The sequence below is a fragment of the Drosophila virilis genome, chromosome 2, assembly GCF_030788295.1.
Source record: "Drosophila virilis strain 15010-1051.87 chromosome 2, Dvir_AGI_RSII-ME, whole genome shotgun sequence".
NCBI lineage: Eukaryota > Metazoa > Arthropoda > Insecta > Diptera > Drosophilidae > Drosophila > Drosophila virilis.
This window is the reverse complement of record NC_091544.1, coordinates 12,646,832-12,663,428: the sequence shown is the minus strand read 5'-3', so window position 1 is coordinate 12,663,428 and position 16,597 is coordinate 12,646,832. Positions and strand designations below refer to the sequence as shown.

Here is a 16,597-nt window from a genome sequence, read left to right as displayed (position 1 = left end):
ACAACAATTTCATGTAAATGGCCCTCATTGTGTTGCTGTTGTAGGTCGCCCAATGACAAGGCCCAAAGGCATTAACAGAACTTTTCGACCAGGCTGAACTTTAATTGACAACAGACTCAACACAACCGACAGCAACCAAGCCAGCAACAGCAACAGCAACAACAAAAATCTAATGCAATTTTCAGTGACCGCAATAGTCGCAAAAATAAGCCAAATCAGTTTCGAGAGTTTTGCTATTTTGTTGTTGTGTGTTGCTTGTTGTTTGTATCTTTGGGCCGCTGGCTGTTGCCTGTTGTCTGTTGTTTGGCTAGTTGTTGCCTGCTGCTGGCACCAAAGGCTAGAAATGTGTAACTGTAACTTCGTATAGCGCTGGAAAATTATAGTTTGCGGTTTTCTTTTAGCGTTTTTGACTTTGCCAAATGACTTTTCTTGCCAGGCGCTCGGACAGACGCACAGTCAGTCAGTCAGTCAGCCAGTCGTCAGTCGTCAGTCGAGGCTCGTCAGTGCCAACACCCGCAGCGTTTGCCATTACAATTGGAAACGACTCAATCAAATTGCCAGTCCCGGCCAGGCTGGGCCAGTCCAGATCCAGTCCAGACAAGACCCAGTCCGAGTCGCTGCTTGCAACTGCAATTATGCGTCCGAGTAACCGACCGACCGACCACCCTCCCGCACCCGACCCCACTGACAATTGCAGCACAAACAATTCAATCTAATTTTTGCGCATTTTCCGTTGTGTTGCATGCCATGGCCACGCCCACCGATCTCTGCCCCAGGCACTGCTCATAAGTGTGCACATTAAGTTTTATTGCGGACGATCGAAATCGACACATAGAAAAAAAAAAATAATTCAAAATAAGACAAAAAATGGAAAACTAAACTTCACTTTATGAACAACTATTGCCGCCTAAAGATTGTTGCTGCTGTGGTCGATGCTGTTGTTGCTGTTCTTGTTGTTGTTGTTCCTGCTGCTCGTGCTGCACATCTAAGTGTGCATATCCCTGGCAGGCAACAACAGCGTACACTAAAAATTTACTAGCTGTCGGAAAATGGTTCATTTTCATTTCGTTTTTCCTGACGTGTTGCTCAACGGCTTGTTTCGGCCACATCTCGTCGTCGTTGTCGTCAACACACGTTTTAGTTTTTCTCATACTCATATGCATATAGATGTATGTACATCTATCTATATATACACAATATATATATATACATGTATATAAATATATATACATACGTGTATCGCACTCGTATATATTTCGACATCTCTGCCGCGGGCTTATTAATGTATTCGTGCATAAATAATGCAAGACGTTAGCAGTGTCTGTTGCCAGTTTCCGCCACGCCCGCCCCCCTGTCCACAGCCTGGGTTAGTGGGCCCAAATGCACTTTTAAATATAGCCACTGGCCCATTGGCCGTGCGTGGCTAGTGAGAACGTGTTAAGCAGCTAGCTGCCCCGCACCGATGCCAATAAAATCGGACTCCAGCTGCTGCTGTGCCGGTGCCCAACGGGCTCTTGTAATAGAAATGTTCAGCTAAAACCAATTGCAGTTCAAAATGTGCTTTTAACTTTTAATAAAAGAATGTTAGAACAGATTAATCAAGAAAATTAGAATAGCTACAAGCACGGAGAACAGCATAATCAAGAGAAGCACGGCTACAGGAGCTGAGGACAGTTTCATCAAGAAGAGCGCCACAGAAAGCCTTAAACAACCGTAAATTGGTAAGAATCAGAGGAAAGTTATGGTGTTGAAATTGTATTGAGCTGAGAACAATTTAAATAAAAAGGCACTAAAAGCCTTAAACAATCCAGTTGGTAAGATCAAGAGGAATATAGTGTTGAAATTTTATTAAGCTCAGATCAGGTTAATCAAGAGAAACACAGAATACAACTGGTTAGTGCCAGATGAATAAAAACTCCAATATGATTGACTCAAAGCAGTTTTAAGTTTTATATAAGATTAATTGCTTGCCATTGAGAACGGTTTAGACAAGAAGAGCAACAAAGCAATGAGTGCTAAGAACAATTTATTCTATATATTCATAAAAGCTTAGGGCTCAAAAATGGAATGAACAAATTTGGTAAAGTTTTAAAAGTGTCAAAATTTGATAAAGCTGAGAACAATAAACAGTTGGTCAGAGCGGTAGGCATAAATACTCGAAGTTTGATTGACTGAATTAAAATTAATTAATTGTGTCCAGCTGATAACTAAGAACAGTTTAAGCAAGAAGCACAGCATAAGAGTCTTATATAAAACACTTATTATTGTTTTTATTTTATTCCTTGTGCTATGCAAATGCGGCTCATTGCTAGTTGCCAATGCCTGTATTAAAGCACACATGTAAAGTGACCCTGCCAACCGAATCGATTCGAAACTGGCACGAAACTCATTCAAGGCGCCTCCTTTTGGACGGGGCTCACACTGAGGGAAATAAAAGAGAATAGGTAAACAAAAATGATAATACTTCCAAAAAGCAATGCCCACAAAAGACATCGAGCAACGAACTAAACTTGCAATAGCAAGTTTTCAAGTTTTTATTTGTTGCGCCGCGATTTGAATGCAAAAATAAAATTTTACGATCAAACAAACTATTCGTGCAGAACATCGGAAAATTGTGTTTACGTTTATTGGAACGGTAAAGGGAACGGAACATTGAGCACTCGCATTTATGAATGTATATATATGCATCTGTATAAGTGCTGGTATACATATATATACATATATACGTATACGAGGCCCCTCCATTCCAAGCTAGAGCCAAAGTATCTCCGGCTAGCTGCGAATGCGAATCCATTTCAATAATTTGCCGTCGAGGGGCCGCCGCCGCCGCCGCTTATGAAGCAATGCTTAGAAAATGATTATAAATTTATTTTTCCCCCTCGTTTTTTGCATTGCATTTCCCATTATCGTGTTGCCTGCTCGCTGTATTTGTTGTCGTTCTTGTTGTTGTTGTTGTCGCTGGCTTTTGTTTTTGTTCTGCTTCAATAATAATTTTGACCCACTTCTGCGCTCGACTTGACTTTTTATTGTACTGAAATTAAGTATTTTTGTTGTACTTATTTTGTTTTTCTTCTTCTTTTTTTTTTTTTGAGGGCAACACAAACACTCGCTCCGTATAATAATTGTACATATTCTTGGCGGCAAATATTTTTCAAGACTTGGCTAATTGCCGCTGCCCGCGTCGCCAGTTGGCTGAACTGCATTTGTTGTAAATATTATACATATATAAATATAAATATATATTATTATTATTATTGTTATTTTTATTTTCCCTGATTGTTGTTTGTAATTTTAGTCGTGTTGACGTCACTGTGCGTTGTTCTTGTTGTTTATGCATTTTTCGCAAGCGCTTTTCAAAAGCCTTAAGTGGGGTACTTAAAGCCTGTGATGCATTTTGCAACGCCTCAGTGGACAATACGTAAAGTGGAATCAATCGAACCCGTTGAAATGCTAACAACACAAGCTGAAAGCTGGCATTCAAATATTGAATGGAAAGCAAGAATGAAAATCCATAAAAAATACAAACGTGATAAAATGTAGGAAAGCAGAACTTTTATTAATTTAATTAACTTGTTTTTGTAAAGAAACATATTTTTTTTTAATATATGATGTAAATTAATGAACGCAATCAATTGCAGCGCATTTTCACAAGACCCTACTTCGAGTCATTGAAATGATTTCAACACACTTATGAGTACTCAAAGTGATATTCAGTGTGCATTAAACAGCACAAAAAATAAAAGTATTTCTATTAAAATAATTACCAATAAACCTTTTGGCTGCGCGCCCAGTTTAAGTTGTTTGCCTTTTGTTTTTCAGTTCGATCAAAGAGCCGAATTCCAAAGTTCTTGTGGCCAGAGGCTATTGAAAAGTCACAGTCGAAGTGCATGCAAGTTTCGGTGCGTCATTGTTGCTGTTGTTGTTGTTATAGTTGTTGTTATTGTTATTGTTGCAACGGTAAACTCGTTTGTAAATTATTTTTACAAATTTTTTTTCTTCGCGCTCTGCAATTTTCTCATATTGTTTGTTTTTGCAATAAAGTACAACAATAATAACAACACGGGCTAAAAGCAATGCAGCCGCCTGGCCATACGGTAGCTGATGCCGTTGCTGTTGTTGCTGTTGTTATTGTTGTTAATGCTGTTGGTGTTGTTGTTATTGTTAATCATGGCAATTACAGCAACAAACAACATGCCTGGCCAATTGGCGCTTACACGCTTTCATTAAGCAACAGCCCGCGAGCTGCTGCAGAAACAGCTGCGTTGCTCATGCGGCGGCGGGGGGGCTGGGCGGCCAGCAGGGGTTGGGCTGGAGTTTGCGGGGTCTCGGATCTGGAGACCGGCCGGTCTATTCAGTCTAGCGTTGAAAATTAGCACTGACGCAACGCGTTCGCCTCTTAAATTGACATTTACGCGATAATTACGCGCTTATTATATTTATTACCAGTTTTTTCCGCATTTAATTCTTTCTATTTTTTTTCCAGTTTGATTTTATTTAATTTTTTTCTCTGCCGTTTTATTTCATTGTACTTTTTTTACTTTATTTAGTTTTTTTTTTGTGCACTGCGTTCTTTGTCTGGTGCTTGGGGCACGTCATTCAGCTGAATTGCAGCGCTGTGTTCTGTGTAATAGCTGCCGGAAGGGGACAGGGTTGGTGTGGGTAGGAGGTAGTTTGGAGGGGGGCAAGAAACCTTGAAACTAGAGAGCTGTCAGCTTTGTCGAGGAGTCTATTAAGCCCCAGATAGCAATAGACTCCATACGAAACATGTTTTTAATGTAACTACGTCATTTGAACGTTGACTAAAGTGCGATTAGCAAATTGCTGGGTGTATCCAAAGAATCGAAAGGCCAAAAGGCCAAAACAGCGTGCAGATCATACGTATTGGAGTTACGCAAATTAAACAATGGCTGCATTTAAGCCTAAAATGTATTCGAAGATTTAATAAAAATATTAGCTAAGAACAAAAGAAAAACAAGTTTATCGATGGATTATATTGTGGTTAAGTAGGTAACATATATAGCTGATGCCATAATGAAGTGAATGTGTGTTTGTATGTTTATTACAACGATTGGGCCCACGCTTGTGTGGCTAAGCCCCCCACAACTTTGACTGAATCGAAAGCAAATATTAATTAATAGCTGATTTGTTTACAATAGCAATTATCAATAGAGGGGAAAATAAAAGAAAAATGCTAAACGAATTTGTTTACATATTCTGTTTACGTGAACTAACAGAGCAGACGCAACTTCAGCGATGTAAATTAATAAAGAAAAAAATAACTTAAAAACAGCATTCACAATAATAAAAACACGCGTACGTAAGCGAGAAAAGCACATTTCAGATTAGCAGCACTCAGGGAGAGGGGTGCAGGCAGATGATCGGGGTAGCAAAATATTACGTCGCATTACGTGTTGGAACACGCGTGGCAATCGTTTGATTAGTGTGTGTGTGTGTGTGTGCGGTGTGTGCAAGGTGAGCGGGTTTCTTTTTGCTGTGTGTATGGAAGTGTTGTTATCATTACACGAGTACATTCAAATGAGAGTGAGTGAGAGAGACCCACAGAGTGGGAGTGAGATAGGAAGGGGAATAGCAAGAGGGCAGAGAATGGGAGGAGAGCTGCGCATATCAAAACACCGCATGGCATGAAGACGACGACAAAATGGCGACGACAGATAGAACCCATAACCCATACATAACTAGAGCGTGTGTGCAAGCGTATGTGTGTGTGTGTGTGTGGCTGTATTTGCCTATCTGTGCGCGAAATAAACACTTCCGCATTCGAGTTCGAATTCAATGAAACAATAACAACATCAGCAGCAGCAGCAGCAGCAGCAGCAGCAGCAGCGGCAGCGGGAACAACATCAACTGGACGGCATGTGCGTCGAGAGCTGTAAGATAAATGCGACCGGCAAAAAGTCAACGCTGAGCCTCTCGCTGCCCCCTTTGGACCACTCTCTTCACTCAACAAGCAAGCACTCCCCCTTTGGAGAATTGGGTGGGTGCTGCGAGTCTCTCTCTCTCTCTCTCCCTTTCTCTCTCGCATTGTATGTAAGTAATTAAATTAAACTGGCGCAGCGCCTCGCGCTGAACTCAATTGAATTTTATTTGAATTTTATTACAGACATTGTCGGCTGCTGCTGCGACTGCTGCGACTGCTCTTGGCGCATTGCAGTTTATATTATTATTGTTGTTGTTGCTGTTGTTCGGTTTTTTGTTGCTGGTTTTAGTTTTAGTTTTTTGATTACGACGCAATTGAGTGGCCTCCCTGCACGAGGTTTCAAGCCACAGCCCAGTTACCGAGAGCATGACGTGCTGAATTCTCTTTGGTTTTTTTTTTTTTATTTTATTTTTGTTCGCTTTTGCCTTTTTATTTTGATTATTATTGTTATTACTTTTATTATCAATTGAGAACGTGGCCGGCATTTTGTTTTCCTTTTTGTTTTTTTTTTTTTATTTTGTTTTCGCTATTTATTTATTGTTTTATTTATTTTTTGCCGCCCGGCACACTTGCCGCTGCGCGTTTGTTGTTTTTGCACACTTGACTAATAGTTTGCCGTGCGGCGGCGCGCGAGGCTTATCAATTGAAATTGAAATGAAATACGCCACAACAATCAGACAGCTATTAATTTCAATGCGAAATTCGCATGCCCTACGTGAAGCAGGAGATAAATAATTTTGAAAATTTTTTAAATAATTGTTTACCCATTTCTTTTTTCTAAACGAAGCCAAGCATATAAGCAGTATAAGGCTGATTTGATGTTATATTTTTGTATTACATATTAGTTTTTTTTTTAATTTTTTAAATTTAAATAAAAATGTAAAACATGCCTACAAAAACAGCAGTTTATGCGGATTACTTTGAAGAGTATCTAACATAATCGAAGCAATGTGACTATAACACGCAAAAGCAGTCCAGATATCGCGCGACTATTTGACGTCGTAATCAAATGTTATTGTCGTCTCTTAGACTTCGACGTCGTCGCCGTCGTCGTCGTCGTCGTCGTCGCGTCTGAGCGGTCAGTAATTGAAAATTTGAATTATTTTGCAATCAGTTGCCGTCGTTGTCCCGGCGAAACATTTCGCAAAGCAAATGAACGTAGTCACCGCCGCTGTCTCGTCACCGAACGTTGGCGCGAGGGGACAAAATTGGGCGATGGCCGCTTTATATAAGTGTAATTGCAGCCACGGACGGCGTCTATGCTAAATAGCCGGGCGGTGTCTAGCCGGTTGTGCTTAGATAAGACCAACAAAACAACCAACGAATCGAGTATGGGCCGACACACATTATTAGCAGGAATATAACAGAACAGACTGTATCTGTCCGTGACTTGGCGGCTTGTTCCGCTAATTTGTCGCCGCTTATGAATTATTGATATAGCCTAGACTCCATCGACGCCAGGGTTGCATATTTATGCAAAGTGCTCGATCGCCAATTCGAAAAACCAAAACAAACGACAAATATAAACAGCTCGGCGAAAGAACACCCTATAAACTATCCAAACGATCTATGTAACATACATAATTGTTTTATAATTGGCAATAAATTAATTTATGTGAAAATGCGTTTATTCTAAGTATATATGCATTGATTATTATCTGCCTCACTGTCACTTGATAAGGAAAATCTAGAGTTTGTTTATTGGTGCGAGGGTATGTTGAACGGGCATTCAAATCTAATCTGGTTTACTCACTTGTTCGGCGGCGTCAGTGGCGTCAATGGCACCTCAATACTGTGTGTGGTACGACGGCGGTCGCCTCCCATGTCGGCCAGGCGAGCAAAGTCCGTGTCGCGATCCTGATCGGCCAGACGAGCCGAGCGCCGTGACTCCAGCAGGCGCACTTCCTCCAAACGCTTCTTCAGCTCGATGGGTTCCTGGTAAATGATAATTGTGAATGAAAGAAAATGCAGTTAGTAAATAGTTTTAATTGTGCTAGTAAATTGTACAAATATTCAATCAGAATTGTTTATCGCTCTTCTAAGTAATTTTCTATCGCATCGGCTGCTGGGTTTTTTGCCTTTTTTTTGTGTCTCGCAACAGATACTCGACTCGGTACAAAGTAAAGCCGCATTTGTGAATCATTTGCTTTTAATCGTTGGCGAGCATCGTACAATTTAAATTGTTTTGCCTTTAGTTAATAATTATTTGCTGTCATCAATTATATATGCGATACAAAAAAAAAAAGCTCATTTTTTATGGGTCCATTTAATGCCATATCGATGGCATTTTCCCAGAAAACTTCAGTCACGCTAAAGCTAAACACAAAATGTAACCGTCAAAGGGTTTTTATTGTCATCATAGAACACAAATTTTCCGAGAAGCAGCAAACACATGTTCAGCTAATCAATCTACAAATTTAACTAGACATAAGCAGGGAAATTAACAAGCAAATAGCTAGTTTAATTCCCATGTGCCAATTGAGTGTATTGAGGCAAAAGTATCTGAGGCTTAAGTATCTGGCGGTGGACATACATATAGATATTCATTTAAATAGTAGGCTCGTTCCCAGGCTGGCGTAAAAGAACGCCCTTGAAAATTAGCCAATGGGTGCGCGGCGGGGAGTGGGGCCTAATGGGGTCAGTCGGTTATGCGGCACGCCCCAAAAGCACATTCGCGTGCTCTACGATAGAGCAAATAGTATACTTATTATTATATCTATACTTTTATTTATCTTTTTTTTTGCGCTGTCGCCTTTCACATTTTCGCATCTATTATAAGCCGTGCACACACACACACACACACACACACACACACACACACCTTCCACACACGGCTGCATGGATGGGGTGCATCTGTAGTATTTGTATCTTTATGTAATCACCTTTTTGATTTGCAGCGGCAGCCTTCGAAATGTGAATTTTTACACAATTCTCTTGGCTGGCAGCGGCTATTTTTCAGAAAGCACTTCTAACAATTGATTATGACAAACATCTGTATTTAGTTATTTCAAGTATTTGTATTTGTATTTAATTTTATTTTATTTAATTTTTGCTATTTATTTATAAATTTTTGCCTTTGGCTGCTGCTGTTGCTGTTGCAATTGCAGTCGCTAGCGGCACGGCCAATGCCTGGCCTATAAATATGAGATATTTAGATATATGCAATATTGCAGCCGATACATATATTCACAAATTTATATGTAGCTGATAGATTAGATTGGATATAGAAGTGTATTTAATGTGTCACTTATTAATTGTAATACGCCCGCAACAAGTTTTTTAATGCCAAATTGGAGCGAACGCACTTGGTTGATTTTTTTTTTTTTTTTTGGTCTGCTGTTGTTTTTGTGTTAATTGAGCACAAAACGCCGGCCGGCGACGTCAACAGCGGTAGCCGGGCAAATGCGTCAGCGGGGCGCGTATCTTACAGATACAAGGCAAACACACACACACACACACGCACACACACTCGGCGAGGAAGATACACACGCACACGCGCTGCGGCGGCAGTCAAGAATTCGTTGACGTCGTTGTGAGTTTTATTTTTAATTATTTAAATATTTGGTTGTTTTTATTTTGTGCTTTTTATTATTTTTTATTTGCGCCAATGTCTCGCCTGCTGCTGCTGCTGAATTTGGGCTACTAGGCTTCGTTCATAATTTTGTATATTTGTATTCTGTTGGCACTCTTTCTCTTAGGCTCGCGCGCTTTAGCCTTTTCACTTAACTTGGCCAAAACACACAAAACTTCACTTGCACTTTTTCTTTTTCGTCGGTTGGCTTCAAGTTTCACACGCTTTCGAAAATTTTGCTGGCCTGCTGTTGGGCTTGGGCTTCAGTTGCTGTTGTTATGCAGTTTCGGACTCTTGACTTTGTCTTTGCTTTACTTGGGTTTTTTCTTTTTAAATATATTTTAATATTTGTTTGTTGTTTGCTGTGGTTGGTTGTCTGCTGCTCTTGGACTGGTGCGATACGTTCGCGCGCGCATTCAAGAATGATTCTGTGCGGCGCTCGCTGGCCGTTGCCGGGTTCGCTGCCGGAGCCGCTGCCGCTTCGGCTCGGCGCTTGACGCTCGGCGGCGCTCGTTGAGTTCGGCTTGCACTCGGCGGCGGCTCTCTAGGTACTTTTGCGCTCTTTCGTTCGCAATTTTTTTCCGGTCGCACTCACAGATACAGATACAGATACATGTTGGGTGAGCTACTTGTGACGTTTGTTTTTGTTTCTATGCTTTGTGCTGCCTTTTCGCATGCTTTGGTCGTTGCCGCCGCAGCCGCCGCCGCCGCAGTCAGCCGCTTGTGCCGTTTGTTTATGTATCTCCAATGAGCGCGTATTCGTGTATCTGTATCTGTTGATGTATTTGTGTATCTCTGCAACAATTGCACTCGCACTCTCACTACGGCCAGCCTGCCAGTTCCTGCCCCAGTTGCCAACCAATTCGGACTCTCACTGCGCCGTCGCGCGCTCTCTTCGAGTGCAACTCAAATTGGCAAACGAAAAAAACTCACTCGAGTTTTTTACGTAAGCACAAATAGAAAAATAAAAAGATATTGTATCTGCTTGCACTGAGTAACCAACCGCCCGCAGGTAGCTGCATTCAGCTCACTTTATATAATGTTTACCTGTTGTCTGTCTGTCTGTTGGCTGACTTTAACGGCTCGTTCTATGCCTTTGTTGTTTGCCCGGCTCAAATCAGGCTCTGACCAGGCATCGCAGCTCGCCGCGGAACGTACAAAAGGCCGTGTTGAAGCATTTGCCGATCGCGTTGTTCACTTTGATTTAAGAGCAATTAGCTTTGACTTAAGAGAAATATTTTTCTTGTTTATGACGCGCCGGCCGCTGACGATAATGACGATGTTGTTGTTGATGACGATGATGATGATCATGATGATGAAGGTGATAATTAAGCCAACGCAAAGGCGAATGCGAGTGCGGACGCTGACGCTTGGCTAGCATTGATGACGAAACAAATGCCGCCGTCCCATCCGCTGATTTCAAAGTTTATTGTTTTTGTTTTTTGTTTGTTTTTTTTTTTTTTTGTTGTTGCTGGCTTACCTTTGGGCTGAGCTCATGCTGGGTTTTTTACACAGAGCGAGGGGATTTCTAGAGCTTTACGTCTTAATGCCAACCGATTTATGCAGTGTTTATGACACATTTAATGCCAGCTGATGGAATAGTAGACCAAACGATGTTTCGCTTGGATAGTATGCTTCAGAATGTGATTATGGCTGCATTTTATGTTATTTTTTATCATCTAGCTCTAGTTGAGCTTTATTAATTAGACATTTTAATATTATGACTATTTATACTCACGTAATAAAAGATACTTTTGTTAAGTTAATTTAAAGTGAAATTTTCAAAGTTACTGGTAAACTTTATCGTTTTGCTCTACTATCTTTGCCTTAACAAAATGTATAATCCTTTTAAATAAATAGCCATAGTAGATTATGCCTATTTATATGGTGCCAAATATAAATATTAGATTAGTTTTGGCTTATCAGCGGCCTAATTCCAATTGTTTTGTTCAGATTTTGGACTATGGAACTTTTGTTGACAAGCTGCCCACAAAATCCACTTTGAGCTTCAAGTCCGACAATATCCAACCCCATATCAAGTTGATAGTGAAAGTGAAAACTTGTTGCTCCACTTTTATTTAGCTTGTAAACCTAGACCCTAAGCCCAAAAATTGCCACTATTGTTGTATGTGGTTGAGCATAGCACAGAATTTGACAATGTGGCTGTCGACTGCGATAGACAAAGAAACCAAAATTATTGGACGAGGGTCGTATGTACTTTTATGTGCATGTTCTATGTTGTGTGTGTGTGTGTGTGTGTGTGTGTGTGTGTGTGTGTGTGGGTTCGCATTGCTGATATGCTGCTGCTGTGGCTGCCGATAATAGGCTACATTTGCGGCGAGATAGCGCTTATCAGCCCTAACGGCTATTCACACGAGTACGACGAGACGCGACGCGGTGCTGACTTATGCTTTGGGTACGGACGGCTAAAACCGCACAGAACACGCCCAGTTAGTAAATAAGCGAATGCAGTCTGGGAATACCGCTGGTCACATGTGAGTGTGTAAGTGTGTCTGCTGATAGCGCCATTCGCGATAAGTTTTCGACAACAAAACATTTGCGGCCGTGGGCTCGCTTAGGACAAGGCCAAGCGGTCAATTGTTGTAGGCCACAGTAAAAAAATATTTAAAAAAAATAGGGAAAAAATATACGGCTACGCGTCAAAGCAATTATGTAGCGTAAATAAACAAACAATTGAATGCTTTAGCAATTGTTGTTTTTGCCTATGTATCCATCAGATACGATGATTAATTGCAGTAGCGCATGCGCATACTTTGTCAGTTGTCACACTCCAAACATGTGTATGTATGTGTTAACGCAACAGTATGACGCCCATCGTCATGATGATATAGATCATCATCATCATCATCATCGAGAAGACGCGTGTCAATTCCCAATTTCGTAGCTGTTCGCGATCTGTGCGAGCCTTCTTGAAATGCGCTAAACGTGTGCCGAACACATGAGCTGCATGCATAATCGTACCGCAAATGAGATATGATTATGTATGAGTGTGCTCGTAAATACTTTTTAGGGGCAACACTTTGCATATTGATTGCATCTCACTTGCGTTTTGGCCAGCAGCAAATGTGAATTGAGTATTGCCTGACAATTGCGAAATATGATATCAAATTCAATTAATTAATGAGCACAACACAAATTAGGTCGACAGAAATTTCAAGGAATCGTGACGATTCGAAGCAGTGAAGAATTTTCAAAATAAAATACATTATTTAATTCTGTCTCTCAAATAAATTAATTATACAACTTACAACCATTTCAGAATTTAATTTTGTGGGCGCTTAATAAATAGCGAGTAATAAGTAACGAGTAGTTAAAAGCGAGTAAGTAACGACTGCTAGTAGAGAGAAGCTAAGAGCGAGTAAGTAAGTATACCAGTTGTGGTAAATGAAAATAAGGACACAAGCTAAACCTTAGAATAATTCTGGTATACTGATTTACGGATTCACATGCTCATAAAAGGTTTACTAGCGCGGTCAAAGAAGCGAGAACTGACGATAGTTTAACATTTAATTATGTTTGTAGCGAATTACAACCGAGTGAAAGCTGCGAGTCATTGAGAACGAGTAATGCTGCCTAGGGGCATAGTTAACAATAGATTTACATGCTCTTTAGTCCAATTTTTTTTGTGTTTAGTTAAAGCAGCGAGTAGGTTAAACGAGTGAAAATGAAAACGAGGAACCTAAAACTATTTTCTTCGTTTTTCGCTGGTATAACATTGTCATTTATTATTATAGATTCGCATGCTACCTAGTATATTATTTTATATATTGCTCGGCAAGGAACCTTTACCAATTACTTGGCTATCTACGCAAAACATCTCATTGACCATTTTTATTGTATTGCCCATGTTCATGTCAATTGTTTCTGTTTATTTGTATAGTATTTCTTCCGGCGTACCTCTCCATTTGTTATGGCTACTTATGCTGTTTGCCTAATTTGCCGGCCTAGCCCAAATGGTGGCCCAGCACTTTTTCGCAACTCGATGCCTTTCAAATGGCCAAGAGAGGCGGCTCGTTGCCAGCTGCCGCCAGATGACGTTCGCTTATGCAATGATCACAGGCGCTGTTTTGTTGTCGTTGTCGCTGTTGCTGTTGCTGTCGCTGTCGCTGCCGCCGTCTGTTGCAAGAATACGCGACGAGGCAAATTCACGAATGGGGCGCCCCAAAAGTTGCCCACGTGCTGTGTGCTAGCAATTTGGGTTAATTGTCTATGGATCAAGTCTGCGTCTAAACTGCGGTTGCAACACCATTGTGCTGACTGACAAAAAAAAAAAAAAATTAAATAAAAAATAGCCGAAAAAAAGCATTAAAGCCGCTTAACGCCTTGCATTCTGACACGCGTTCGCTGCCAATTTTGTAAAATATGGCGCATGTTAAAGGCGCACAAAACTGTCACGATTACTCAGCGGGGCGCGGGGCATCTGCGATATATAGATAAATACGTATGTATATATATTTTTTCCGCAAAATTATGCTTGACGCGGGGCTGAGTCAGCCCCACAATTCAGAATTCAACTTTGCAACGTCGCGACTTTGACGATAATAAATTTTAGGCGTCATTTGACGCGTTTTTGGAAAAAAATAAAATAATCAAAACTGAAAGTGCGACGCATTGCTGTTGTTGCTGTTGCGCCTGATTGTTGTCACTGTTGTTTGTTTGCTCTCCAATACCAAATAATAATCATGTTTTACGTAACATTTGCTGCTTGTTACAGTATTCCCTGCTGGGGTACAGTTCGGATAATGGAGTATATTGAAAGGTTGAGCATGAAATTTGTTCCGGTTTTATTTTAAGCTTAAATATTGGAACAATTCGTATCATTAATAAAGATATCTACAAATATATCTACACAGGTATGAACTGGCACAGCTTTGACAATAATTATTACAGGATATATTCATAGCCGAGCATTATTACAGCATAAATACCATTCGGGATTTTGCCGTCTTTAATCTATGAGTCGTTGCGTGCACCTTGCGATTTGGACTTCGGTCTTGTGAGCTCGTTTGGGATCGCACTTAGCATATAGATCAGAGAGTGAGTCAAGTTTGTAATGCCGGAAGTATTGGTTGCTGCAGGGCGTGGCTCGTCTTATGATTCATTTGCCATTCGACGCATTCGACTGAATTGGAATTAGTTCTTTACACAGTTTTCTTTTTTTTTTCTAAATTGAAAACCACTTAACCCATTTGCAGCATAATGCGAAACATTCGAAGCAGGCGACAAGCGGCTGCTGTCAAGGGCGGGGGCGGGACGGGGGCGAGACCAGCGGCATGGGCAGAGTAGAGTGAAAAACTGCCTCTGCTTTATGGTTTGTGCTTGGGAGATCACAGATGATGCCTGGAATATGGCATCGGCTGGCAGCGCTTTTATCGCCTAATGAAGTTTTAAAAAGTCATTAAAGCAACTGTTTTTCATTCGCTCTGCCTCTGAGGCGTTTTGTGGGTCATTTATGCAATGGGATTGCAGCGGGGCCGGTTCGAGAGGGGTGCTGGAAATGGGCACGGGGCCGCTGTGCCACAAGTTGTGCGATCGATGGGGCGATCGTTCGATCATTCGTTCGACTTGCAGCACATGTTTCGCACACTGTTGCCGCGATTAGCTCTGCTTTCGCAATGGCCAGCGACAAGCGTACGATTTTTCTGCCCAGCTGGTTGCCACAAACCGAACTGGCCTGAACTCGAATGGTGCGAAGAGAAGTCAAAAATTGTATGCTTCTGCGAATTGAATGATGCAACTTTTATGGCAGTTGCGCTGAATGCCTCACTGTGACAATGCGAATGCTGCAAGTGCGGACTTGTGGGCCTGGCAGGGTGTTGGCATTTATGGATAGTTGAATCATTAAACAAAATTTAATGCATAACATTGCAAAGAACTGTAAGAGGCTTATGTAATGGAACATAAGGAAATGCTCTAGTCGAGGCAGTCTGGCGAGTAAGGGACAGATGGCGACTCTCATTTAAGTATCGCCTTTCTATGCAATTTTCACAACTTTAATTGATGCTAACAGACAATATTATTATGTAAGTGGGTAGGGGAATGCGTATAACTGAAGAGAAACGGAAGAAAGTGAGAGAGATAGAAAAAGAGGGCAGATGGTAACAAAAATTTGGGTAAGCGGAAAGTAAGTAAGAGAAAAAAGAATTATCAAACTTAACTCACAGGAAGTTTTCTATACATTACATTAAATAACAATAAAATCATGAAAAACGTCAAAAATTTGAAACGGTTCCCATTAAAAACGGAAATAAATATGAACTGCTTGAACGAGATTATACGTACTTAACGTGCTACTTGCAGGTCCTTTTATTCATACATTAAATTAACGGAGTGACAGACAGTCCTCTTCCGTCTGTGACAGACACTTGCACAGCTTTATTATACACACATTATCAATTTCAGAGTTAAAGTCAATACAAAATTGAAGAAGTTCCCATAACAACGTCAGACACATCAATTTCAAGGCAAGCTCCAGTGTCAAATGATGTTCAGTCTTCAGTTTTTTTTTTTTTTTGTTATAAGCTGTATGGTATAATCTCTCACCTTGTTTGCCACTTGACCCACTCGAACCACTTGACAGCTAACTGTGAATGCGTATACGTATCTAGTCAGTCAATGTGCGAACAGCAACAACAACTACGTTTCAGATTTGTAGTCAATGCCGTTGGCGGCTGTTGAAAGTTTTTGCGCACCTGTCCACCACCTCTTGGCACCCCTCTGTTAGAGGCGCCGGCGCGCAGCGCTTGCATGACTTGCCAATAGTTGTAGCGTCTCCCTCGAGCCGGCTCCACACCCCCAGCCGGTTGACTGACTTGAGTTTCATAATACCCATGAAAGCCAAGTAGTCGACTTTGCTCTGTTGTTGTTGCTGTTTTTTTTTTTTTTGTTTCACTTTTTACGAATTTTTACTGTAGTTGCTGTTGTTTTTATTGTTGTTGCTGGTTTTTTTACTTTCACTCTTGGCGGTTGCGTTTGCTCTTGTTATTGTTGTTGCTGGCGTGGCTGGTGTTGCGGCTTTCAAGATTTTTGGCGAGCACGCGCGCGCACAACGAACAACAATAACAACA

General features: G+C 41.0%; 1 protein-coding gene across 4 annotated transcripts in view; it reads right to left on the bottom strand.

Annotated features, from left to right (window-relative positions):
* Glut4EF (Glucose transporter 4 enhancer factor) overlaps positions 1–16,597 on the bottom strand; it is a 149,893-nt gene that overhangs the window by 61,575 nt on the left and 71,721 nt on the right. For all 4 annotated transcript variants that reach the window (XM_015171548.3, XM_015171550.3, XM_015171551.3 and 1 more), the window contains exon 2: positions 7,692–7,873. In XM_015171548.3, the coding sequence (XP_015027034.1) occupies positions 7,692–7,873 (182 nt within the window). The remainder of the gene's footprint in view (positions 1–7,691; positions 7,874–16,597) is intronic.